The sequence below is a fragment of the Hyla sarda genome, chromosome 7 (genome assembly GCF_029499605.1).
Source record: "Hyla sarda isolate aHylSar1 chromosome 7, aHylSar1.hap1, whole genome shotgun sequence".
In the NCBI taxonomy this organism is placed as follows: Eukaryota; Metazoa; Chordata; class Amphibia; order Anura; family Hylidae; genus Hyla; species Hyla sarda.
The window spans coordinates 120,242,310-120,268,977 of NC_079195.1; the positions used below are offsets into that span (position 1 = coordinate 120,242,310).

The 26,668-nt window shown below is 41.9% G+C and overlaps 1 protein-coding gene across 1 annotated transcript; it reads right to left on the minus strand.

The window, feature by feature from the left end:
- Nucleotides 1-881: 881 nt before the first annotated feature.
- On the minus strand, nt 882-26,668 carry ELOVL3 (ELOVL fatty acid elongase 3). The gene is made up of 4 exons (XM_056530580.1): nt 26,571-26,668; nt 17,340-17,471; nt 10,023-10,174; nt 882-2,686 (listed from the first exon to the last, which is right to left on the minus strand). The coding sequence occupies exons 1-4, from the start codon at nt 26,666-26,668 to the stop codon at nt 2,265-2,267; spliced, it is 804 nt and encodes a 267-aa protein (XP_056386555.1). The 3' UTR covers nt 882-2,264.

Below are 26,668 nucleotides of genomic sequence, written 5' to 3' on the forward strand. Positions count from 1 at the left end.
GTGTGAATGGGAGTGCGGAATCTCATAAAAGTCCATGGGCTTTAATTTGAGGTGGAATTCTGCAAGCAGAAATTCTGCCATGTGAATAGACCCTTACACATGGTGCTTGAAAGAGTCTAAAAGCCATAGTATTTCATCCAGCAGTATTATATAGAGGGTGTGACGGTGTTTCATGTGGACCCAGCTTTCTTACTATACAAATGAACGCCTCCTGTGTATGAATCACAGCCTAGGAGTTTCAAGCTACTCATGTATTCGAATGAGTCATATAGCAACCTCATTGAACCAACACTGCATAGAAGTCACACAATCATCGTGACTGTTGTCAGTTGAATACAGTATCCAGATTGTTATGTAACAGTGTCATTAAACAACTGCAAAATACAAATAATGGACAAAATATAGCTTCACAACACACGATGTATAGTATTTGTAAAGTATGGCTTCTCTCATTTATTATATACTAGAATAATACTAAACAAGTCTGTGCCTTTTATATCAACTGGCTCCAGAATGTTAAACAGATTTGTAAATTACTTCTATAAAAAAATCTTAATCCTTTCAATAATTATCAGCTGCTGAAGTTGAGTTGTTGTTTTCTGTCTGGCCACAGTGCTCTCTGCTGACATCTCTGCTTGTTTCGGGAACTGCACAGAGTAGAAGAGGTTTGCTTCTAAACTGGGCGGTTCCCGAGACACGTGTCATCAGAGAGCACTTAGACAGAAAAGAACAACTCAACTTCAGCAGCTCATAGGTACTGAAAGGATTAAGATTTTTTAATAGAAGTAATTTACAAATCTGTTTAACTTTCTGGAGCCAATTGATATATATATATATATATATATATATATATATATATATAAAAGTTTTTTTTTCCTGGATAACCCCTTTAAGTCTTTTATGAAACTTAGGGCTCAAGCACAGCTATATTATGGCATTTTTTTTGTATGGAGAAGTAACAGGGCACCAATGAAGGTATAAGAAACTTTATTGTATCTTTGTATATCTCTGTGATATGTTTAAGTGAATGTCATATCGATGTTCTTCCCTAGATGCATTATTTCTGGAGAAGAATATCTTTAGACCTACAACACCCAACACAGAACAAAAGTTGCATGGGACTCCATGCCTCATATATGAGGCCTAAATGAACCTTTTGATGCGATTCATTTCAGCACAGTAGTTAAAGAAAACCTTTTTCAAACCCAAGAAAATGAGATTTTACAATTATTAAGTAGCTTAGAGTGTCTTGATCACACACCTCTTTCTTGATACCAGTTTCTTGATACGCTCTTCAGTTCCCTCACCTATTTAACAATAGTAAAATCTAAGTTTGGGGAGATTGTCTATAGGTACTCTTAAAGGTGTATATGCATATACTCATTCCAAGTGATAACATGACTAAGGCCTTGGGGAGCACAATGCAGGGATATGGGTTTGTTCAGATTTGCATGTTGGAACAGTTCTAGATTTCTATATATCAAGTTAAAGGAGTAGTCCAGTTTAGTAAAATGTATCCCTTATCCAAAGGTAAATGCGCCCCGCTCTCCCCATGTACATAGCTGTGTTGACCCGCGCACAAATCTATGGTTAACACACCCCTCTATGCATCTCTGAGGGAAAGGCAAAGAAACACAAGTATAGAGCTTCAGCTCTCCCTTATAGATGCATGGAGGACACGTGCCAGCCCCTGCTTCATGCACATGGAGAGCTGGAGTGCAGTGCAGATGATCTGACACTTATCCCCTATCCTTTTGGATAGGGGATACATTTTACTAAACTGGAGAACCCTTTAATACACTGAACAACTGTATGGGTGTGCACTCCATATAGAGTGATCCCCAAGATCTCATGAACTATCACATTTATTCATAACTTCTGTTTAAAACCTTTGTCTCCAGACGTGCCATTCAATTTTTGTCTTTTTGTATTAGTGTATCACTTACAGTATATTCAAATGCTGAAGAAGTTACAAAAGAAACATTAACATGTATAAATACCTATCTTTGAGGAACGTGTTGGACAGGTATCTGCTGGTAGCCCATTAAGGCAGCATTGTTTGTTCCTGGAACGTCTGTCAGATGAATCTTCGGGTGTAGGTATGTTATATTATGTCCATATTCTGCATATTCTTTGAGGGCAAGTTGATGGCAATATTGACAATAGACATGTACCAATTGTGTATAAAATTACTCATATTTATACTATGTAGTCACATTTTATTTAAGGAAATGTTAGCTGGCAAGAAAGCATCTGATTTAAGGTTAATCTCCTTTCCTTTTTGTTGGACTTTTCACATAAGATTCATAAAAAAAGCTGCAGAAAAGGATCAGATAACTTGAGTACATGAGGGTTGACCAGAAAATGTTCTCTGGAGTACTTGAGCATGTCCCATTTTGCATCCATTTATACACCAGAACATTGACTAAAGTGCCCATTATCATTTGCAAGATCTGGGTGATTGTGATGAACATGGCACATGGACGTGGTACTTGAATTCCTGCAGCGCGCAGAGTATAATAAGAATACATGAAGGCGTGGACAGTGTAGTTCATAGTCATGAACCAACCTCCTCCAGCTACCGTGTCCTTATACGTGTACCAAGTGTAAAGCAGCACTGTAATGTGATGATACCAGTGAAGGAAGATTAACTTCTGCTTGCGGAGGACAATGAACAGTGTGTCACCTGCAAAGGAGGAGCAAAACATTAACCGTACAGCAGAATACATAGAAACATACTAGTATTTATGTTGACATACAGGCATGTTTGTAATAAAACTGATACCTGAGAGAGGAAAGTTATTTTGCAGATTAGGGCTGGGTCTACAAACAGTATTTTGGTCAATGTTTTGATCAGTATTTTAAGCATAAATCAATAGTTAAATCGATACAGAGAGAACTATAATTGAAAGATTTGCACCTTTTTCCTTGGTTTTTGGACCCATTCCTAATTTTGGCTTAAAAAAAACGAATCAAAAGAATCAAAATACTGCAATCTAAGACAGCGGGTCTAGGCTGCCATCAGCAGCTGGCACTCACCATGAATGACTGACATCAGCGATCATGCTAATGTCAGACATTTATCCCCTTAAATATCACGAACAATAGCAATTGCTGCATATAAAAGGCTAAATGACAGGTGAGGCTCCTGTCAGGTGTCCAATTGGCACCCCAGCAATGTGATTAGTGACAATAGCAGCCAGAGGCCTTTAATGAGCCACAGCGAGACAGCTGATACACTCTGTATCATGTAGCACCATAGCACTGATCAGAGGCGTAGCGTGGGAGGTGCAGGGGGGGCCGGCCGCACCGGGCGCAACTTCTTTTTATGTGCCCGTGTGTGGCTGCAAGCAGGGGCCGGCCAGAGCATATAAAAACTAATGCTGTATACTAAAAACCAGGGGGCCTCCAGCTGTTGTGAAACTACAACTCCCAGCATGCCTGGACCGGCAAAGGCTGTCCGGGCATGCTGGGAGTTGTAGTTTCACAACAGCTAAAGGCCCCCTGGTTTTTAGTATACAGTATTAGTTTTTATATGCTCTGGTCGGCCCCCGCCTGCAGCCACACACGGGAGCCGGCCCGGGCACATAAAAAGAAGTATTCCTATCCCGGACATCCCTGTGTCCCGAAAAATCTTTTCGGGACATAAGGATGTCTGCCGGTCACTCACAATTCCCCGGCCAGCACGTGTCCTCCTTCGGTCCTTCGCTTCTATGACTGTACGAACGGGACATTACTGACGACCCGTGCGTACAACCATAGAGACGCAAGAGGACCGCAGAATCATCGCAGGAGGACGCGCGCTGGCCGGGGCCTGGTAAGTGACCGGCAGCGCGTCATCTTCTTCAGTGTTCCGGTCACCGCTCCCCCGGTCCCGGCACCTACTGCTATGGTCCATAGGCCGTAGCATGGTCCATAGCAGTAGATGTGACCCTGGGCCGGAGGAGCGGTGACCGGATCACTGTGGGGGCAGCAGTACAGACATACAGCCTCCAGCCATACACTGTATATGGCTGGAAGCTGTATGTCTGTGGGGTGGGGGGAAGCTGCCTACTATTGTGGGGGAACTGCTGACCTAATGTGGGGGGGAGCTGCCTACAAATGTGGGGGGAGCTGCCTAATATTGTGGGGGGGGGGGAGCAATACATGTACATACATTTGCTTAGGGGGTAAGGGTTTCTTTAACTAATCTAGTGGAAGAGACTCGAATGCTAAAATCCATGGGTTAGGGGGCGCAAATTACTTGCCTTGCCCCGAGTGCTGACAACCCACGCTACGCCATTGGCCCTGATCAGTTAAAGTATAAAACTTAAAAAGTATAAAAATGTAAAAAAAAATGTTTTAAAACTATATTAAATATAATAATATAATAAAAATTCTAATCACCCCCTTTTCACAAAAAAAAATGCATTAAACAAAAAAATAAGCATATTGGGCATCGCCGCATGTGGAAGTGTCCTAACTATTAAGATATAATGCCAGACTTTCTGATTTGGCCACGTAATGTATCAGAAACAAATAAAAAAAAAATTATCAGTCCCATGTGCTCCGAAATGGTACAAAAAAAAAACTTCATTGCTATGAACTGTGCAGGAGGGGGCGGGAGAGCAGCTGTAGACTTAAACTTATTTTTTCATGAAAAAAGAAAATTTGGAGTACTGGGCCATGACTTAGGGGTTATCAATTAGAGAAGAGAGTGTATGATATAAGCCAATGGTGACCTCTTTGGTCTGTGATCATCTGAGCAGGTAGTTTCTGGATGGTTGAAGCATTAAAAGAACCAGGGAGTTGTGGTGATGAGTGGTGGTTGGAGGAGGTGAGTATGACTTTATTTTTTTAACTTTAATATCACCCTGTGCCGACTGTAAAAGGGGTATTCCAGGCAAAACCTTTTTATATATATATAGACTGGCTCCGGAAAGTTAAACAGTTTTGTAAATTACTTCTATTAAAAAATATTAATCCTTCCAATAGTTATTAGCTTCTGAAGTTTTCTGTCTAACTGCTCAATGATGATGTCACGTCCCGGGAGCTGTGCATGATGGGAGAATATCCCCATAGGAACTGCACAGCTCCCGGGACATGAGTCATCAGAGAGCAGTTAGACAGAAAACAACAACTGAACTTCAGAAGCTAATAACTATTGGAAGGATTAAAGGGTAGCTCCCACCATCACTTTTTTTTCTGTCCCTGCCTATTACCCATCTATCCCTAACCCCCTCCCTGCCTTAAATTTTTTTTTTTACATAAAAAACTACCAGGCAGACTTCCCCAGCAGGCACCACGTCACTGATGCCAATAGATGTCAGGGCATGCTGGGAGTTGTAGTGGGGAAACAACTGGAGGCACCCTGTATAGGTGAACACCAGAGCACATACCGCTCCCCGCCGCGTAGCCCGCAAACCCCCCCCCCGCACACCGCTCAACTCACTCCCCCTCCCCCTTAGTTCACCCAGAGTACCCCCTCCCCGCCGCTTAGCCCGCAACCCCCCCCGTCCGGCCCCGCCACTCCGCTCAACCCACTCCCCCTCAGTTCACCTATTCAGTGTCCCTCCAGGCTTCCCCACTACAACTCCCAGGGCATGCTGGGAGTTGTAGTGGGGAAACTGGAGTTATACTGTATAGGTGAACAGTATACATAATACATGTATACATAATACAGTGAACATAATACTTTACCTTGTCCCCGAGCCTGCTTCCTTCAAATCGCTCGCTCCCGCCTGTCTGATTGACAGGCGGGAGCGAGCACAGCAGTGATTGAATTTCGACTCGTTGCCAGGCTTCAACGAGTCGAAATTCAGTGGCGATGTCACTGCTGAATGCATTCGGCCACTAGGAGGGCGACCCCTAGTGGCCGAATTTAAAAGTGATTTTAAACTGTTTTAAAATCACTTTTTTTTTATTAAACTATATTAAAGATATGTTGTAGTACTTAAGTACTACAACATATCAATTTTTTGTTTTCATGACAGTGCCCATTTAAGATTTTTTAATAGAAGTAATGTACAAATCTGTTTAACTTTCCGGAGCCAGTTGATATATATAAAAAAGTTTTGGCCTGGAATACCCCTTTAAAGGGGTTCTCCGGTGCTTAGACCTCTTATCCCCTATCCAAAGGATAGGGGATAAGATGCCTAATCACGGGAATCCCACAGCTGGGGACGCCCGTGATCTTGAACGTGGCACCCCGTTTGTAATCGAACACGCTCCGGGGACTGATTACAAACGGGGTGCTGCGTGCAAGATCCCGGGGGTCCCCAGCAGCGGGACTCCCGCGATCAGGCATCTTATCCCCTATCCTTTGGATAGGGGATAAGATGTCTAAGCACCAGAGAACCCCTTTAATATTGTAAAAAGCTATGCAGTAAGCCCCCTCTAGTGGCAGATTTAGGCAGGCAGCCAGAATGTGATAATTTAAAGGGTTATTCCAATTTCATAAAGTTATGGCATATTGCTATAATCAGAAAAACTGGGCTCAAAGGGGTTTTCCATCCAAATACATTTTATCCCCTATCCAAAGGATAGTTGATAAGATGTCTGATCATGGGAGGCCCGCCGCTGGGACACCCCGCGATCTCCGTGTAGCACACGCATTCTATGCGGGGCTGCGTCTCCAGTCTCGGTTACCTTTGGATAGGGGATAAGATGTATTTGGCTGGAATACCCCTTTAGGGTCTATTCACACATACAGTATTCTGCGCAGACTTGATGCGCAGGATGTCAAGCTGTGTTCAGTCATTCAGTTTACATTGATATCTGCAGCAGAAAATTCTTTGCATCAAATCTGCGCAGAATACTTTATGTGTGAATAAACCATTAAAGGGGTTTTCCAAAGAAAAATAATTGACTGTCTTTTACCTGCGAGATAGGTACTTTAATCTCAACTAACCTTAGCTTGTAGAATGAAGAAAGAGATAACAGAAGTTTCTTAAATTCCAAGAATGTTCCTTTTTCATTATACCCTCAATCAATGCCAGTTTCATGGTAACAGTGGTCTTGAGTGACTGGTTCTTCTGCATTCCCTGCATTTCCCTGAACGTAGCAGTTTGCCTTGTGGTGCAAGGCATCAAGTAAAATAACACCTCATTACTTAGGTATAAGAGCAAGTTCACCTGGGCATGGGGCTTTTAATGTGGAAACTGTGCTGATTTTTTGCACGGTCTAACTTTAAAGCTCCCATAGATATTAATCTGAATTTCATGTCAGGACCCTGCATTGCTGACTTTGGTATGGAGAGAACACCAGGGCGGCACACAAGCGAGGATTTTCCCATGTGCACATACCCTAAAGCAAGATTTTGTTAGATTTCTGAGGAAAATTAAACAGTATGTTTTTTGGCATAGCACATTTTTTTCATGGGTTTCTGAAAAATGACATGGAAAAGGACCTATGGTAAGACGGGGGGCATAGGTGTACTTTTATTGACACCAGTGCACAAGAAAGACATTGACATTGAGTTCAAAGACGTGCAATAAAAGTAATAAATCAGTAGTGGTGGACTTTAGTACCCAGAAAGATTATAAATTTGGGTTATTTAGTTTAGAAAAAAAGACTGCTGAGGGGCAACCTAGTAACTATTTATGAATATACCAAGAGGCAATGCAGAGATGGCTTTTTACACAAACACACATTTACACAAACACGTTCTATTGTTTACTGAAAATTGGAATGAGGCCTACAAAGAAAAGAACACAGTACCTACAGTGAAATATGGTGGAGGTTCAATGATGTTTTGGGGTTGTTTTGCTGCCTCTGGCACTGGGTGCCTTGAATGTGTGCAGCCCAGTGTCAGAAAGCTGGGTTTGCGTCCGAGATCTTGGGTCTTCCAGCAGGACAACCTGTGCAGAGGAAGAGTGGTGCAGTTGCCCATAGCAACCAATCAGCTTGCTTCTTTCATTTTTAAAGAGGCCCGTGAAAAATGAAAGAAGTGATCCGATCGGTAACTATGGGCAACTGCCCTACTCTTCCTCTACACAGGTTTTGATAAATCTCCCCCAATGACCCCAAACATACGTCAAAAAGCACCCAGTAATGGAAGGCAAAAAAGCGCTGGAGAGTTCTGAAGTGGCTAGCAATGATCCAAATCCCATTGAACACCTGTGGAGAGATCTTAAAATTGCTGTTGGGAAAAGGCGCCCTTCCAATAAGAGAGACCTGGAGCAGTTTGCAAAGGAGGAGTGGTCCAACATTCCGTCTGAGAGGTGTAGGAAGCTTATTGATGGTTATAGGAAGCGACTGATTTCTGTTATTTTTTTCCAAAGGGTGTGCAACCAAATATTAAGTTAAAGGGGTATTCCAGGCAAAAACTTTTTTTTTTATATATCAACTGGCTCCGGAAAGTTAAACAGATTTGTAAATTACTTCTATTAAAAAAATCTTAATCCTTCCAATAGTTATTAGCTTCTGAAGTTGAGTTGCTGTTTTCTGTCTAACTGCTTTCTGATGACTCATGTCTCAGGAGCTGTGCAGCTTCTATGGGGATATTTTCCCATCAAGCACAGCTCCCGGGACGTGACATCATCATTGAGCAGTTAGACAGAAAACTTCAGAAGCTAATAACTATTGGAAGGATTAAGATTTTTTAATAGAAGTAATTTACAAATCTGTTTAACTTTCCAGAGCCAGTTGATATCAACTGGCTCTGGAAAGTTAAACAGATTTGTAAATTACTAAAAAAAAAAAAAGGTTTTGCCTGGTATACCCTTTTAAGGGTGTCAATAATTTTGGCCAGCCCATTTTTGGAGTTTGGTGTGACAATATGTCCAATTTGTTCTTTTTCCTCCCTTTTTTGGTTTAGTTCCAATACACACAAAGGGACTAAACATGTGTATAGCAAAACATATGTTACTGCAATCCTTTTCTGTGAGAAATACTTCATTTTCTTGAAAAATTTCAGGGGTGCCAACATTAACGGCCATGACTGTATGGGGTAAGAAAGGTATTTTTCCCATTGAATGCAAAAAGTGTATTTTACCTTATGAAGAATTTAGCCTTTCTCTGGATCAGTAATGCAGGTTAATAGACTGAAATAGATGGATGTCCTTTTTCAGTCTAATAAACCTTGTTATGCTAATGTGCATCTTCAAATTTAAACAACCTTTTTTTAATCAATCAATAGTACAAGATAAAAATGTACTTTATTATTACATAAAAAATATCAGATTCATGTATTAGTCTTTCTATCTCCACTACATTAACTGTTTCCTCATTTAAAATTCACATATACAGTCCATACAGCAGAGATTAGATGGATATTAAGCTTGATTAAGAGATCAGGTTACAGCTGCCCATAGAAGACTATGGCCAACTGTAAGTTTAACAAGAAAAGGGAGTCTGGCAAGTAAAAAATGACCTTTTTTTTTTTTTTTTGTAATAAGATATATTATAAAAGTTTTTCTTTTTTGTATTTTTAATTTTTAAAGTTGTTTAGAATTGGAGGTATATTTAATAAAAATGACTTTGAATGACTTTGCTTATGGTGTGACCTTCATGGCTGCAATAACTATCTCTCATATGTCCTCTATAGCTGATAAATATCTAAGGATGGAATGTGAATGAGATAACTAGCGAACCCCCATGTACAATACATAGCCTTTAACTGAAGTGTGAAAATACTGTATAGGCACCAGCAATGTGAAGTGTGAAGGTTCACCAGAGTTCACCCTGACTGGGCTTTAGAAGTCATCAACTTTAATCTCAGAGTTACTTGCTTTTCCATCAGTATATATCTTTGGAATAAAAAATGAGATTTGTAGGATTAAAAGAAAGTTTGATGGAATGAGAAAGTAATTCTAAGGCTAGGTTTCCACACATGTTTTTTTTCTGCCATTTTTTTTGGAATACTGCCACTATAATTTTAGAGCCAAAGCCAAAAGTCTATTCAAAAGAAATGGGAAATATAAAGAAAGGACTTATACTTCTTACTGGATCCACATTTGACTGCAGGGGCAGTTTTCAAAAAACGGCAGAAAAAAACCTGTGTGGAAACCTAGCCTTACAGTGGTGAAAAATTATGGACTTACCAAGCTCAGGAACTTTACTTAGGACGAAAGCATATGCCCAAAACTTGCTAACAGGTCCATTATAAAATCCCCGGTCACAGATTGATTGCTTGAAACCATTGGAGAGGAGTATGTTACACATGTACCAGCCAGTGCGGATTGCCCCAATAATACTGAAAACAGAATATAAACAGCAAAAGTCACATCAACCACTCAACTATTCTAACCATCAACCATTTTATTAAATAAAACACAGTCCAATCTGCAGGTTATAGAGCAGGAGGAGCAAGCAGATTGATATATTTGTGGGAAAATTTCCAGAGTCATTTATTTATTCAAGTAAATCTCTGCTTATTCTATGTAAAGTAGTCAATGGGCCTATCCTACTGGGTTATCGACAGCTCTCTTTATCTGCACACTGAAACTATGTTTACACAGTGGAATTTCCATGTGGAATTCTGCATTGGAATTCTGCACATAGATTCTGCAGCAGCAGAGTCCCATTGATTTCATTGGGCTTCTGCAAAGCTGTTCACATAGCAGAATGTTTCTGGCACGAAAATTCAGATTCTGGTGTCCGCAGAAAGAATAGACAGAAATGCATTGCCGTCTATGAGACGGCACATTTCTGAGCGGTCCTATCGTTGCCATGTTCTGCCGGCGCTCCGCTGTCAGGGGAATGTCTGCACGAAAAATTTTCCATGCGGACATTCCACTATGTCAACATAGCCTGATACATGATTATCTGTCAATCACTGAGTAGGACCACCCACCAAATACTTTGCCCACAATGAGCAGCGATTGAATAAATGACAAGTTATCTGCTCCTTCTGCTCTATAACCTGCTGCCTGAAAAAGGGTATTCATTGTATACTCAAAAGTTACATAACTTGCACTTCTTCCTGTATTAATTCTTTATGATTTTTAAGCTCTCCGCTTGAAAAGCGATGGACACATGGCTCATTACAAGACATAACACTAAATATTTACACTGTAAAGAGCCATGCATTTGTGTCCATCAGATGACTAAGACAGATTTTTATTGTTGATTGTTTAATTGTCGGATTGCTGAGTGAGAAGAAATAATATTTTAAAAGCATTTTAACATATTGGGCAAATTTTCAGTTCAGTTTTGCTTTGGTCATAAATAAGCTTAGAAGATCATTCAGGACAGGAGAGGTATAGGCTGAAAACAGCTGCCTGCTACTTTGACAGAAAGGGACACAACTGATGGGACTACATCACAAATCAAAAAGACTGTAGAGGTGAAAGTAAGCAGAATTTATATCAAAACCTATATAGAATCTTTCTTGTAACAATAAGAGCAAAGCACTGATAAAAAATGCATTTAAAGGTATCCATAGCCTTCATAGTAATAGGAACTGCTACGTGTGTTATCACTCCACATGAAGAAAATACAGGTTTCCTCATTTTACCATTAAGTGTCTGCAAACATACAGTATTAACTTTAAAAAACTGCCACAAAAATGGCATTTATGATTCCAGCTTAAAGGGGTACTCCCGTGGAAAACGTCTTTTTTTTTTTTTTTTAATCAACTGGTGCCAGAAAGTTAAATAGACTTGTAAATCACTTCTATTAAAAAATCTTAATCCTTCCAGTACGTTTTAAGGGCTGTGTACTAAAGAGAAATCCAAAAAAGAAATGCATTTCCTCTGATGTCATGACCACAGTGCTCTCTGCTGACCTCTGCTGTCCATTTCAGGAACTGTCCAGAGCAGGAGAAAATCCCCATAGCAAACATATGCTGCTCTGGACAGTTCCTAAAATGGACAGCAGAGGTCAGCAGAGAGCACTGTGGTCATCACATCAGAGGAAATGCATTTCTTTTTTGGATTTCTCTTTAGTATACAGCCCTTAAAAAGTACTGGAAGTATTAAGATTTTTTTTAATAGAAGTGATTTACAAATCTGTTTAACTTTCTGGCACCAGTTGATTTAAAGAAAAAAAGTTTTCCATGGGAGTACCCCTTTAAATGGGAACTCTCATTAAACAAATTTTCAGATCTTCCCTCACAACAGCACCACATGAGCTTGCCCCCTATCTGCATGAGAGAGAGGTTAAAGGCCCCTCCCTCCATACCCCCTCAGTGTTTCCTGTTCCTATGGAGCAGGGGTGCAGAGAGTTCTGTACCTGTGTTTTTTTGTGGGCTGTAGGTGATGGAGCTCAGGCGGGGTGAGTCGGTCGCCGTTGGCCTCCCTCTCCATTATCCCATACCGGGTCGCGGCCTGTTTCTGCTGGTGCCTCCTGTTCCCCCTCTTGGTTCTCTGCGGCGCTTCAGGAGTTTATGCAGGGGACCTAATTCAGCTGGCCGGCTGCGGGTGCCATGGTTCCCCTGGTTGCTTCTGGGTTCTGTCGGTGGGGACATTGCGCGTGTGCAGGTGATGTCACGCGCGCGTGTGACACGGCATGCGCATAGTCCTCTGTGATTGGCCTGAGACCAGAAGTCCCACCTCCAAGATGGCGGCACCCACCGGAAGTCGTAATTTGGATTTCGGGAGGCGGGCGCCAAATTCAAACTCTGGGACATATAAGGAAGTCCAGGTCTATCCAACATCCTCTGGATCACCATGGATAGTTTGGTCTCTTCCTTCTCTGCATTTCTGGAGCGCACAGGACCCAACAACCCAGTAAGTAGCTGACCCAATGGGGGATCACTTACTTTCTTTTTTGGGGGACATTGTATTTTATAATTCCCTGTTCTTATGGGTTCCCTTCTCTCCTTTCAGGAAGACAAGGAGGCCCTGGAAGAAATTTAAGGATAAAGAACCTAAAGTTAAACATAAGAATTGTGGGGTTTGTGCTATTATACTGCATGAAGGATATAATAAGCCTTATGTAAAGCCTGTATGGATAAGATAATTCAGCAGGAATCCACGTCTTTTTTGGAGGAACTTTGTTCTATTATAAAATCTGAAGTTCAAACTTCAGTTGCTGAGGCTCTGCCTAAAGCTCAGATTATTGACCCATCTCCACTGGTTGATCCCTCATATACTTCGTATCTTTCTTCATTTTTGGATCCTCCTCCTTTCAAAAGCCACCGTGCTTGTAAATTCAGACTCAGATTCTGATGCAGATATCGCTTCTTTGGGTTCCAATTCTCAAGAGGAAGGTGAAGTTATTGAACCTTGTACCCAAAGGATACCATAAGAGATATTATTTATCCTCTGAGAACAATTCTGGTTAATGCTGTCAGAAATGCTATGAACATTCCTGAAACCGCAGAATCCACTTCTATCCAAGATCTCATGTTTGCGGGATTGAAACCTAAAAAACAACAGGTTTTCACCGTTCATGACACTATTAAGGATCTTATTCTTGAGGAATGGAAAGAACCTGAGAAAAGACTGTTGCTTTCCAAGGAATTCCGTTTCAGATTTCCGTTTAATGAGGAGGATACGGGGTTATGGAACAAAATACCTAAAATTGACATACAAGTATCTAAAGTGGTTAAGAAGACTACTTTGCCATTTGAGGATAGCTCTCAACTAAAAGATCCTTTAGATCGGAAGATGGATGGATTGTTAAGGAAATTGTGGGACTCTTGTTCTGCTCAGATTAACCCCAATGTTGTGGCTACTACTGTAGTAAGATCCTTGCTCATCTGGCTAGAGGAACTAGAAAAGCATCTTACTAATAAGACCACTAGAGAAGATATATTGTCATCTGTACCTATGTTAAAACTTGCAACAGCATAGTTGATGCCTCGACTGAGTCAGTTAGAATGGCTTCCAGATCGGCTGTTCTGTCCAACTCAGTCAGGCGAGCCTTATGTCTTAAAAACTGGCAGGGGGATTCTACCTCATTGTTTTTGAGGTAAATTCTGGAACAAGCTGCGGACAGGAAAAAGGTCTTACCTGAAGAAAAATCTACCAAACAAAAAACAAATTTTAGTTCCTTTTCCAAAAACAAGCAGTATTAAAGAAAGGGAAAATCAGGTAGATGGATTTACCCATTGGGAGGCAAGAGCAGAGAATTCTTGCTCAACCCTCCCTCAAACTCTTCTTCTAAAAAACAATGAGGGTCTTCAGGTGTGGGGGGGGGGGGCGGACTCACCAAACATTTCAAAAAATCTGTTTATTCTGAACTTTCTGGAGTTCAGCTTCAGAATCGAGTTTGCCTTCACTCCTCCTCAAAGATATCGCATTACAGATCTAGGATCAAAAGATGCAAATTTGAGGTTCAGCTCAGGTATAAAAGATCTGTTATCCCTTGGCGCTATTATTCCGGTTCTTCAGCAAGAACAAGGCCTAGGACATTATTCCAACCTATTCTTAGTTCCAAAGCCCAATTGTTCCTTCAGGACCATTATAAATGTAAAGGGATTAAACAAATTTATTACATACAAAAGGTTCAAAATGAAAATGTTGAGGTCTGCCCCAATCCACTAATCCAGAAAGACGCCTCTTATTTCCATCTTCCTATCTTTGAGCCTCATCAGAAATATCTTCAATTTGCAGTCCAATTAGACATAATAAGTCCTTGGTGCCGAGGATATTCACAAAGGTGATGGTGGAGGTAGTAGCCTCCCTGAGACTAGAGAGGATCACCATAATTCCCTACCTAGATGATCTACTGATTGCGGCCAATTCTTATCACATTCTCTCTCTGCATGTCCAGAGGACAGTGTCATGCCTACAAGACTTAGGCTGGATAGTACATTTCCAGAAGTAGGATCTCTCTCCCTCTAGAACCAAGAGATTTCTAGGCATGATCCTGAATTCAGAGGTACAGAAGACCTTTCTTCCAGTGGAAAAAGTATCCTCTATTCAGCAGAATATAAAGGAGATAATGTGAAAGAAAACTGTTACCTTGAGGAAAGCCATGTCCCTGCTGCGGTCCATGATTTCCTGCATACCATCTGTCCCTGGTGTCAGTCATTCCAGAACTCTTCAGTCACAAATACTGAAGACCTGGGATTGCTCTCAGTTCTCCATAGAGAACAAAATGAAGGTTCCTCTTATTGTAAAGAAATCCCTAAAGTGGTGGCTGAAGAAAGAAAATCTTCTTGTTGGGGTACCATGGATCTCTCATCCATCTATCTCCATAACAACAGATGCCAGTCTGTGGGGTTGGGGAGCTGTGGTAGAAGATCTCCAACTTCAGGGTTCCTGGTCTCAAGAAACTTGAACCTGTTCCTCGAATTATCGAGAGTTAAAGGCAATAATCAAAGCTTTAAAAGCTTCGAAAAAATCAAGTGGCGGGGCCTTCATTTAAAGGTCTATTCGGACAACACTACAGCAGTGGCCTTTACCAATCATCAAGGCGGAGCAGACACTCCCCCCCCCCTGATGATTCTAACAGAGAAAATATTCATTTGAACACAACAAAACGTGTTATCACTTTCTGCAGTACATCTGAAGGGAACAGACAACCCAGCAACTGATTTTTTAAGTTGCCATGTTTTGGATCCAGGGGAATGGTCCCTGAATGTCCCTGAAAGTTTTTCTCTCCCTGACTCAAAGCTGGGGCCTTCCAGAGATAGACCTATTTTCCTCTCTCAACCTAAGAGAAAGCTCGGAGGCGGTGGATGCTCTTCAACAAGTAAGGTCCTTCAATCTCGCATACGCATTTCTGCAAATTCAGAGAGCTCTTCAGAAGGTGAGACTAGGAAGAGGAAAATCCATCTTCATAGACCCAATGTGGCCGAAAACAAGCTGGTTCAGTCTCCTAAAAGAACTTGCCATAGTGGAGCCTATTCTTCTTCCTCAGAGGGACGATCTATTGTGCCAGGGCCCCCTATTCCACAAAGATCTAAAGAATCTCTCTGTTAGCCTGGCTATTGAGAGGCTTGCGCTAGAACAAAAGGGTCTCTCTAAGAAAGTGGTTGACACCCTCCTAAAAAGTAAAAATGATTCTACAAAGACATCTTATCCCCTATCCAAAGGTAAATGTATATTTAATAACTGCTCTCTCAGTAATTTATAAACACTGAGGGGGGTATGGAGGAAGGGGCCTTTTAGCCTCTCTTGAGCTTCATGTTCCTATGCAGATAGGGGGCAATCTCATGTGGTGCTGTCGTGATGGACTCATGAAAACTCAATTATCTGTAAGTAATAATTCCGACTTTTTGCTATTGCACTCCTTATGGTAAATGAAAAAAATCTTTCTAATATACTTAAAAAAAAAAAAAAAGCTGTCGCTAGATGTCTCCCTACTTGTCCAGAGCACATTTTCCCCCCATCTTTTGCATAGACTTTGGACTCCTGCTGGCCTGGCAGAAGCCCAAACACAGGAAATGCAGCTTGGAGTGCTGAGGGGGGGGGGGGGGGGGTCAAGCCTTATCCAATCATAGCTCCACTCACACTTAACTGCCGTTTGCTGTTGGTTGCAGAGTAAGGGAGGAAGTTCTCCCCCGTATGGCTTCAGATGATGTCACACCTGCTGGGTAACTCTCTTCCTAATCTGTGAACCTGACCCGGAGGCTGAGCAGAAAATACAGAGCAATATCAAGGTAGAAAACTAAAAAATAATAAAAAATAGAGGCAGGGGAGGGTTTATCATGATGGGGCAGTGAACTGGGAGGATTATAACATTTATTAAGTTAATGAGAGGTACTCTTTAACGCTATGAGCAGTTAACAGTAGATATTTCTAAGATACCACTGCTACAAAGCACTTCTTCAACATTGTTGCAAAAAACATATGTTGTACAGAAGATTGCTAAATTATTTACTTGTAGCTTTTATCCAAGAACACTACAGTAACACAAAGAGCTGTAGAACAAAAAGTGTAGGATTCTATTGGTTACAGTTAACAAGAGAGTCACTTTACTGAATAAGACTCAAATAACAGACTGGGTGGCAATGACTTGGGGCACACTGCACAAGCCTCTGCTGTACTTTCGTATGCCTCGTATTTCATGCAGATATTTTCAATGTCACATTCTATACTACTCGGCTCTTAATGTACAGAGGTATGCATATCTCTACACATATGCTACCCAGCAAAGCCTATATGTCAGTTCATGGGGATCATACAGCTCTGTATTAAGCAGCCATGCTGAATCTATGTACTGCTGTAAAGGTTCCATGCACCCAATTGTATTCAATGTGCTTTGTTCTTGTACATAGAAACGTGTGTCTTTCGTCATGATGTGGTTATCACAAAATAGCCTTCTGCCATTTTAGGAGATTGATCAAAATTACTCTCAATTACATTTTCTACATCTGCCCTGCATCCAGCTGGGTCCAAAGAAAACCTGTAGACAGTGATCTGTAGGCTCAAGGGATAACAGCACCAGTGATAAGTGTTTTTTTTAGGGAATTGTACATAATGCAGCTTCATAACATGTGGTGCACAATGTGAAGGACAACTCACCTGAATATTGCAAGGGTAAAGGACCAAAGCACCAAAGGCCTGCGCAGTTCAAACCTTCTCCTTTCTTTCATGACACGCTGGCCTCCAAATATTAAGGCAGCATATAGAAGTGAGAAAAAGAAGGACTTACTCCTGTAATAAGAATAGGAGTGGTTACAAAAGTTGTAGTAAAACAAGAACTGATTATTATTCTCACAGCAAAAGAACCAAAAAGGTAACAGAGACCAGGCATAACATGTGGCAATAAAAGGGGAAACATTCCATATGGGTCTCAGCAGATCCTGTTCCAATTCAGGTTTATCTTGAACATTCAGTCTACAGTAAGATGCTAATAGGCAGGAGCAAGGCTAATAAAACGCCATAGAAGTAGGGGTTGTGCGCCAGTGGACATTTGTGGCATGGGTTTCTCCACAACTGCATTTTTCCCTAAAGGTCCCTAATAGCAGCATAGTAATTACATAGAAGATGTAAGAGTTTTTTGTTTGGCTATCCTACAGTAATTGTAATTATTTTATTATCAAATCTGGACCAATTGCAATCTAATAGGATAATTCATATTATCTTTTATAGCATGTGGGAGGAGAAGAGATGTTATCAGGATGCCAGCAGAGGCAGTGAAATGCTTGAGCAATGTTCTGCAGGAATATATTCATGAGCAGTTACTATGACACGTGAAACCTATTGTGATAGCCAAGTACGGGAGGTGTTATTCTGTACCCTTGCTGCCCTGTCAGGCAGCCTCCCTACAGTGTCCCCTGGACCCCCTTGCTTCTGTTCCCCCATGTAAACAAGTTTCTAATGTATTATACCATGTAATGTGTTCACTTTAAGACTGTTGCCATGTGACTTGGCATGTGATTGTTACCCAGGAGGTACCAGTGACCAGGTGATCCCAGGGGTGACCTATGGCCTCCCTGCTAGTCTCCCCCATATAAGTCCTAGGTGGAGCTAGCTCTCTCTCTTTCCTTACAAGTCTTTGCTGAGGTCAAGTCGAGTCCTAGAGAGTGTCCAGAGTCATAGGAGGCCTCAAGTCCAGTCTGCAGCCACAAGCAGCTACAAGATAGCCACAGTCTCAGTATTGTCAGTCATCAGTCCATCAGTCACGCCAGTCACAGTTATCATTTGTCAAGTCAACGTGGCCTGCATTAAATTGACCCCATCTACTACAAGTCCCAGCAAGCCCTTAAGGTCTCTGAGTCACTGGTCACCTCTGTGGGCCCTGGCTGAACTGTATAAACATTAGCATCTGTCTACCCTCAGTAAAGCTACCATTGTCCGTAACTTGGTGTTGGAATCATAATTGCCCCCCGTGCCTAGCCCAGGATCTAGCGTATACCTTGGGTTGTATCGAGGATAAACCCCGGCCTGGCGTCACGAATACAAGGGGTTAATTCCATTTGCCCCTAGGGTAACAACATCTGCCCTTTGCATCACACCCTCTACCACACTATTTTAAACATTTTTGCATTCATGTGAGAAAGAGATGATCGGCACTACTTGCTATATATTGTATTTCATCCACAGCAGAAAAGGACTGGACACCCTGCTGACCAGAGATCAATGGCCTATTCTGAGGATAGGAGGAAAACTTTAATAAAGTATCTGTGCAATATGCAGGAAAAGCGGTCCAATCCATGGAGGCCCACCTTGCAACTTACAGAACTGTTAATGTCTTAGGGCTGTATTACACAGCCTGAACCCCTAACCACTATGAGCGCCAATCTCCTAGATAAGTGGACACTTGCTAAGCTTGGTATCAGGCAGCCAGGGCCATATGAACACTTGCTGGATGGTTTATGTGGCCTTATTCTTTTATCATTCGGTGGCCTCACATGGCCTATTACACAGGGTGGTGTGCAGCCAACAAGAGATTTTCAATACTGTAAAAACTATGCGATCAGCTGATGCAAGAGTGTTTGCTAATACGTTGTCTGTTTGCTGGGCGTATTATACAGGGTGATTATTGGCCTGTTCAGCAGATAATCTCCCCGTGTAATAGGGCCCTTAGTGCCAGTTACCACATGACACCTTTAGAAGTCTGTCAGAGAGCCCTATGCACACAGGCGGTTTGAATGTTTAGGCCAGTGTTTCCCAACCTTAAGGCTGTCCAAGCATGCTGGGAGTTGTAGTTTTGCAGTAACTGAAGGCCCCCTAGTTGGAAAACACTGGTTTAGACTGACTGGTGTACGCTATATTTAGTTCCATATTACATCATTTTTTTTTTATAGCTTTAGAAAATGTGCATTACTTATGTGTGCAGAAATACATTGCTCACAGATACCGTATTTTTATAAGACGCACTTTTTCTTCCCCAAAACTGAGGGGAAAAAGTCGGTGCGTCTTATACGGCGAATACGCCCCTATCGCGGCGGTCCCTGCGCCCATCAACGGCCGGGACCCGCGGCTAATACAGGACATCACCGATCGAGGTGATGCCCTGTATTAACCCTTCAGGCGCGGCGATCAAAGTTGACCGCTGCGTCTGAAGCGAAAGTGACACTAACCTGGCTGTTCAGTCGGGCTGTTCGGGACCGCCGCGATTTCACCGCGGCGGTCCTGAACAGCCCGACTGAATAGCCGAGTTAGTTCTTACAGGACACCGGGAGGGACCTTACCTGCCTCCTCGGTGTCTTCTCCATTCAGGGATCCCCTGTATGGCCGGCGCTCTCCTTCCTCGTCATCACGTTGTCGAGTACGTGCGTAATCACGTGATGGTGGCGACGGAGAGCGAGGATACCCGGCCGGCAGCAGAGACATTCCAGAGCGACGGGGACACGGCGACAGCGATGGAGCGACATCCAGGGCAGCGGTGACGGGTTTGGAGCCGCGGGTACACGTGAGTATTACCTCCTCCTGCAGTGGTCTTCAATCTGCGGACCTCCAGATGTTGCAAAACTACAACTCCCAGCATGCCCGGACAGCCAACGGCTGTCCGGGCATGCTGGGAGTTGCAGTTTTGCAACATCTGGAGGTCTGCAGGTTGAAGACCACTATTGGGTTCAAAAACTTTATTTTTTTTAATTTTGCCCCTAAAAATTGGGTGCGTCTTATACGCCGGTGCGTCCTATAGGGCGAAAAATACGGTAGTTTGTCCTCAGCTAGGTAAAAAAAAATAATATATATCTATTTATATATATATATAGAAACCTATTAGTCATTTGGGAGTGTTCATGAGAATGCTCAAATAAAAGACCACAGCAGAAGTGCAGATAGATTGAGCTGTGGGTGTGAGACTCTTCATATGGGATGTATTCAATGTTATCAGATCAAGAAAGGAACTCCTGTGAGAAAGGCTGAGCCACACACTGTACTACATTTACATTTTCTTTGTGTAATTAGGAAAATAGCTTAAGGCGTGCATAGACAATTTTGCTTGGTTTCATTCTTTTATGTTTATTGATGTACTGAAGTGTATTAAAGGAATACTGTAGTGGAATATAACTTGTCCTCTATCTGAAGGAAAGGGGGATAAGTTGTTGATCACGGGGGGTCCGACCGCTGGGACCCCCGTGATCTCCTGTACGGGGCCATGGTAGTCCGCAAGAAGCGCAGTGCCGACCCCGCAGGAAGCGTGATCTATGGTGGGCGTGATCTCCTACGGACTGCCGCGGCCCCGTACAGGAGATTGCAGGGGTCCCAGTGGTCGGACCCCCCACCATCTATAACTTATCTCCTATCCTTTTGTATAGAGCATAAGTTATCTTCCACTACAGTATTTCTTAAAGCAGAATTTATTATAACATATTTGCCACTGGATTATTTCCTATGAAGGGCTGAGGTTTCGTTGTATTCTTGCAGTGGATCTGGTGCTACCTGCAAATGTCATGCATCGTACATTGTGTATATGTAATTGTGCAGAATCATGACACATCTCTTACTGGCTAGCAAATGTATCCGTGAAGTCCCTGCTCATAGACAGACCATGTACCACTGTATGGTGTCCCAGTAAGACATCCTATTTTTATCTAAAAGCACTACGCAAATTGATGTTAAATGGATTTACAGAATGGGCCCACAGAATTCTATATGTGCTGTAGGATAATGCAGGTCATGTGCATATGGCCTAGCTTTGATCTTGTCATTTACAGCTCTATGACTCTTCACCTAAGGCTAGAGATAGATAGGGACATGTGTCATACAACAAAAAATGCAATATGTGTATGTAATTTGTCTGCAACTAGCTGTTGCATGACTTTATTACCGCTGCGATTTGCCCCCAAAAATAATAGCCAAATTGCAAAGGACTAACAAGCAGGTTGCAGTTGCATGGGATCTGCATTGAGGTTAATGCTGGCAAAGTCATGTGTGACTTGTGACCTGCAACCAAAAATCCATCAAATATGGACTTTGGATGACTGTCACACCACTATTGTGTTGTGTCACAAGTCGAAATGCAATCACATTGACAATGCAATCTTTATGTCATATGAACACAGCCACCTTGTAGCCCTAGCCTGGATGAGCTTACATGCACAGAGAAAGGAGACAAAGGCCAAGCGTTGGGTATCCATTAGTTTTATGGATGTCTGTGGTACTATGGAGAATAGAGCTGCTCTACCTAGTTAAGGGACGGGAGTGATTGAGATTATCTCCTCTATTTGCTCAATATGGCTAATAGGAACAAACATAGTCTAAAGCAAATAGCAACTCAGTTCATATGCCTGGTAGAGATCAAGAATGTAATACAATAATAATTTTTACTGTGTGCACAAAGTTTGATAGTTTTGGTAATTTTAACCCTCCCAAGGCAACATTTGTCTATTGCCAATGTTCTCCTTTGAAAATGACAGTGCCCGTCACCTGGTGCATCCACTTTCTCATCGCCAGTGAAAGCTGCTGTGTACACGTTTAAACAAGAAAATTAGACTGTGAAAATCTGAAAAAAATATTGCATAGTGGAATAGACCTTTGTACCCGGAAGACGTTCCTTACAGAATAACTATTTCTTTGTACTGTGGGTGTGTATGGAATTTGTCAGTCAGGAATTTCTTGCGTTTTATAAATTTTTCTTGGTAAAGAAAGGCAAACGTCTCCAACATGTCACTGTCTACACCGCTCAAAATGCAACATAAAAGACAAGCTGGAAGTTGTAGTTTGCAACAATTAGTTTTCTGTAGGTTTTAGACCTTACAATCAATCATATACACAAAACTACTTTCATGGGAGAGTTACATACACTGCTCAAAAAAAATAGGGAACACTTAAACAACACAATGTAACTCCAAGTCAATCACACTTCTGTGAAATCACACTGTCCACTCAGGAAGCAACACTGATTGACAATTCATTTCACATGCTGTTGTGCAAATGGAACAGACAGGCAATTAGCAAGACACCCCCAATAAAGGAGTGGTTTTGCAGGTGGTGACCACAGACCACTTTGCAGTTCCTATGCTTCCTGGCTGATGTTTTGGTCACTTTTGAACGGTGGCGGTGCTTTCACTCTAGTGGTAGCATGAGACGAAGTCTACAACCCACACAAGTGGCTCAGGTAGTGCAGCTCATCCAGGATGGCACATCAATGCGAGCTGTGGCAATGCGAGCTGAGCAAATGTGACAGACGTGACAGAGTCTGGAGACGCCGTGGAGAGTTTGCTGCTGCCTGCAACATCCTCCAGCATGACTGGTTTGGTGGTGGGTCAGTAATGGTGTGGGGTCGCATTTTTTGGGGGAGCCGCACAGCCCTCCATGTGCTTGCCAGAGGTAGCCTAACTGCCATTAGGTACCTAGATGAGATCCTTAGACCCCTTGTGAGACCATATGCTGGTGCGGTTGGCCCTGGGTTCCTCCTAATGCAAGAAAATGCTAGACCTCATGTGGCTGGAGTCAGCAGTTTCTGCAAGAGGAAGGCATTGATGCTATGGACTGGCCCGCCCGTTCCCCAGACCTGAATCCGATTGAGCAAATCTGGGACATTATGTCTCGTTCATCCACCAATGCCATGTTGCACCACAGACTGTCCAGGAGTTGGCAGATATTTTAGTCCAGGTCTGGGAGGACATCCCTTAGGAGACCATCCGCCACCTCATCAGAAGCATACCCAGGCATTGTAGGGAGGTCATATGGACACGTGGCAGCCAAACACACTACTGAGCCTCATTTTTACTTGTTTTAAGGACATAACATCAAAGTTGGATCAGCCTGTAGTGTGGTTTTCCACTTTGATTTTGACTCCATATCCAGACCTCCATGGGTTGATTTTTGATTATTTTTGTGTGATTTTGTTGTCAGCACATTCAACTTTGTAAAGACGAAAGTATTTCACACGATTAGTTAATTCATTCAGATCTAGGATGTGTTATCTTAGTGTTCCCTTTATTTTTTTGAGCAGTGTACATTGTAGTGAACATTTACATAGTAGAACCCTGAGCACTTAGCGTGTTCTGTGCACTACCCTCCAGGCTCTGCCAGATTCCTAATGGACCTCCATGGAAGCTCTTTTACATACATCTACACCTACAATGTAGCCATGAACAAGAACCTAGTCAAATTTACCATGATATGGTGTTCATATTACTAAATTCCTGATAGTCTTAAATTAATAAGTATTGGGTAAAATAAATTAGTCCATAATAATATCTAAAATTATATGGAGATATTTCTTAAAGTGATGTATTATGATATCAAGAACTGGTGGTAAAGATTAAAAGTGCTTATCTGGAACAGTGACACTCTTCTCCTCAATTTGGGTATTTCATTGTACCCCAGTTCCACTGAAAATAAATGGAATTACGTTGTTAATATCACACACAACCTGAGGACAGGTATGGTGCTGTTTTTTTGGAAGAAAGCTGCTATGTTTTTCTAATCCTGAATAACTCCTTTCATTGAGCCAGTATTAGATGAGGCTTTTTCCTCTACCTTTTGAAGTTACTGCAAATGATCTTTCACACCCTTCCTTACACACCCATAGTTTCCGTATGCCTTCTATGATGTTACAGGACAGTCATGCTGACTGCATGACACTATGAACTACAGGGGTTTTACAGTGCATAAAAGTCACTCTTGTGAGTCCATCTTGACATTGAAAATGCATTTTTCTAAAAGAACATATTTAAAGGGGACTCTACAGACACTGTTGGATAGCTGTTAGGGTATAAAAGCTAACTGTACCTTTCCTGGAGCTGATGGTTGCCAAACTTCTAAAAAATCGTCTTTTTTTAAGCAAAGTGTCAAGGAGGTAGAGCCAGGCTGCTTAAGTGCCACAGCCTGGCATGCCTCCTTGCCTGCCCTCACCTTCCACTACCACCTTCTTGATTGATGTACAGGGCTTGGCTTACAATCAATGAAGGGCTGGGAGATGAAGGCGAGTGAGGAGATGTGCCATGCTGGCGCATGAACAGCTAAACTCCACCTACTTGACACTTGATAATAAATGTTGGCAATCACTCCAAGAATGGTAGAGTTTGCTTTTATACAGTTATCCAACAGTGTCTGCAGCTCTTAGAAGACACCTGCAGACATAGACATCTGAAGGAGACCTGCAACCATAGACGCTTATCCTCTATCTGCAGGATAGGAGATGTGTCTGATCCCAGGGGTTCCCAGTGTCCAGGACCCCCACAATCTCCTGTATATCCCAGTGGTAAGAACCCCCGTGATCAGACACTTATCCTCTATCCTGCGGATAGAGGATAAGTGTCTATGGCTGCAGTACTCCTTTAAATCTATGAACTGTCCTGGTATGTCAAGTTTATTTTTATTTTAAATGTCTATTCAGTTGTTTCTTTAGGGTGTATTCATACGTACAGGCTGCAGATTTTATGCAGCATTTCCTGTGCATGTGAAATACACCCTTATTGCATCTGATTCTTGAAAAGCAGGGTGACAGTGACAACCACTATGATCACCAATAGTACTTCTATAAGATGTGTCAGACAGATTTTTGTGACCCCTGAATGCTATTTTGCCTAGTTTGGCAGATATAATGAAAGTATAATAAAAAAATATAAGAACTCTAAGGAAACAGGCAACATCCCTTGTGGGGGCTCTAATGGCGGCTACATCACCCAGCTGGTTCACAAACAGATAAAACTAAGACATTGAGTTAATACAGTCGTCTTCAAACTGTGGTTCTCCAGCTGTTGCAAAACTACAATTCCTCAAATTCTGGGAATGCTGGGAGTTGTAGTTTTGTACCAGTTTGAAAGCTACTGGTTGGAGATCTCTGAGTTAATAGAAGCTTCTATATCATGAAAGAAGAAGACAACTCGATTAAATATTTACTACTGACTTTATTTTAGGCAGAAATGCAATCTAAGGGTAAGGTCATACGTGCCGTATTTTGTTGCATATTTTCTATTTTCTGCAGTCGATTTTACTACCCATTGACTTGAATAGGTAGGAAAATATGCAGCAGCAAATATGCAGCAAACTACGGCAAATGTGAACCTACCTTAAAGCACATGTGATGCCACAATATAAAGTGACAGTGTGGCGGGAAAACCTCTGTGACGCTCCCTCACACTTTACTTTGGCATGCTCCGTCACACTGTGCTGACATTGAATGGATTGGATGGATACAGTAGGTGATGTTACTCTGCAGTGTATTCTTGGGATCAAACTCATGGGTGTGAAGAAATTAGAGCAACCACAAGGAGATTAGGAGACTAGGACAGATGTGATTTTTTTCTTTAGTCACCCCCATGGTAACTATAAATTTCCTTTTTTTTTTTTTTTTTTTTTTTTTTTAAACATAAGATATGCTTCTGTAATTTCATAAAAAAAATTTTTCCCAAAAGTTATCCAATAAATATAAGGCTTTTGATAGGACTTCAGGTGATCTTAACACTTGATTTTACCTAAGAGTTAGTAGAAAAGAAGGTCCCAGCACTCACCAAACTTATTTCATATCCCGAGTAGAACAGAACGCATTTCGGCATCAAGCCTTTCTCTGCTGTTGGAAGGCTTGATGCTGAAATGCGTCCTGTTCTACTAAGGATATGAAATAAAAACCACAATTTGCTTGAAGTTTGGTGAGTGCTGGGACCTTCTTTTCTACTATGCAGTAACCTATCCACGTGCACCACTACATGCAGAAGTGCTGACCTCCATCTATTCTACTTTACCTAAGAGTTAACATAGTCAACCATTAAATGGCACATCTTCTTTTAGCATGTACAGATTATATTTCTAGGATTCTACATGGAAAGTTATGCCATTAAAATGAACCTATACGCATAGGCTTCAGTTTAGAGCAAATGAAACAGACCCGTCCTTGTTGTCACTCACCAGTTCTCCTGCATCCATTGGATTGCTTCTTGGTCATCAAATCTTTTTTCAAAATCGTATTCCTGCAGAAGAACAACTGAGATGTTGTGCTCCTCCAT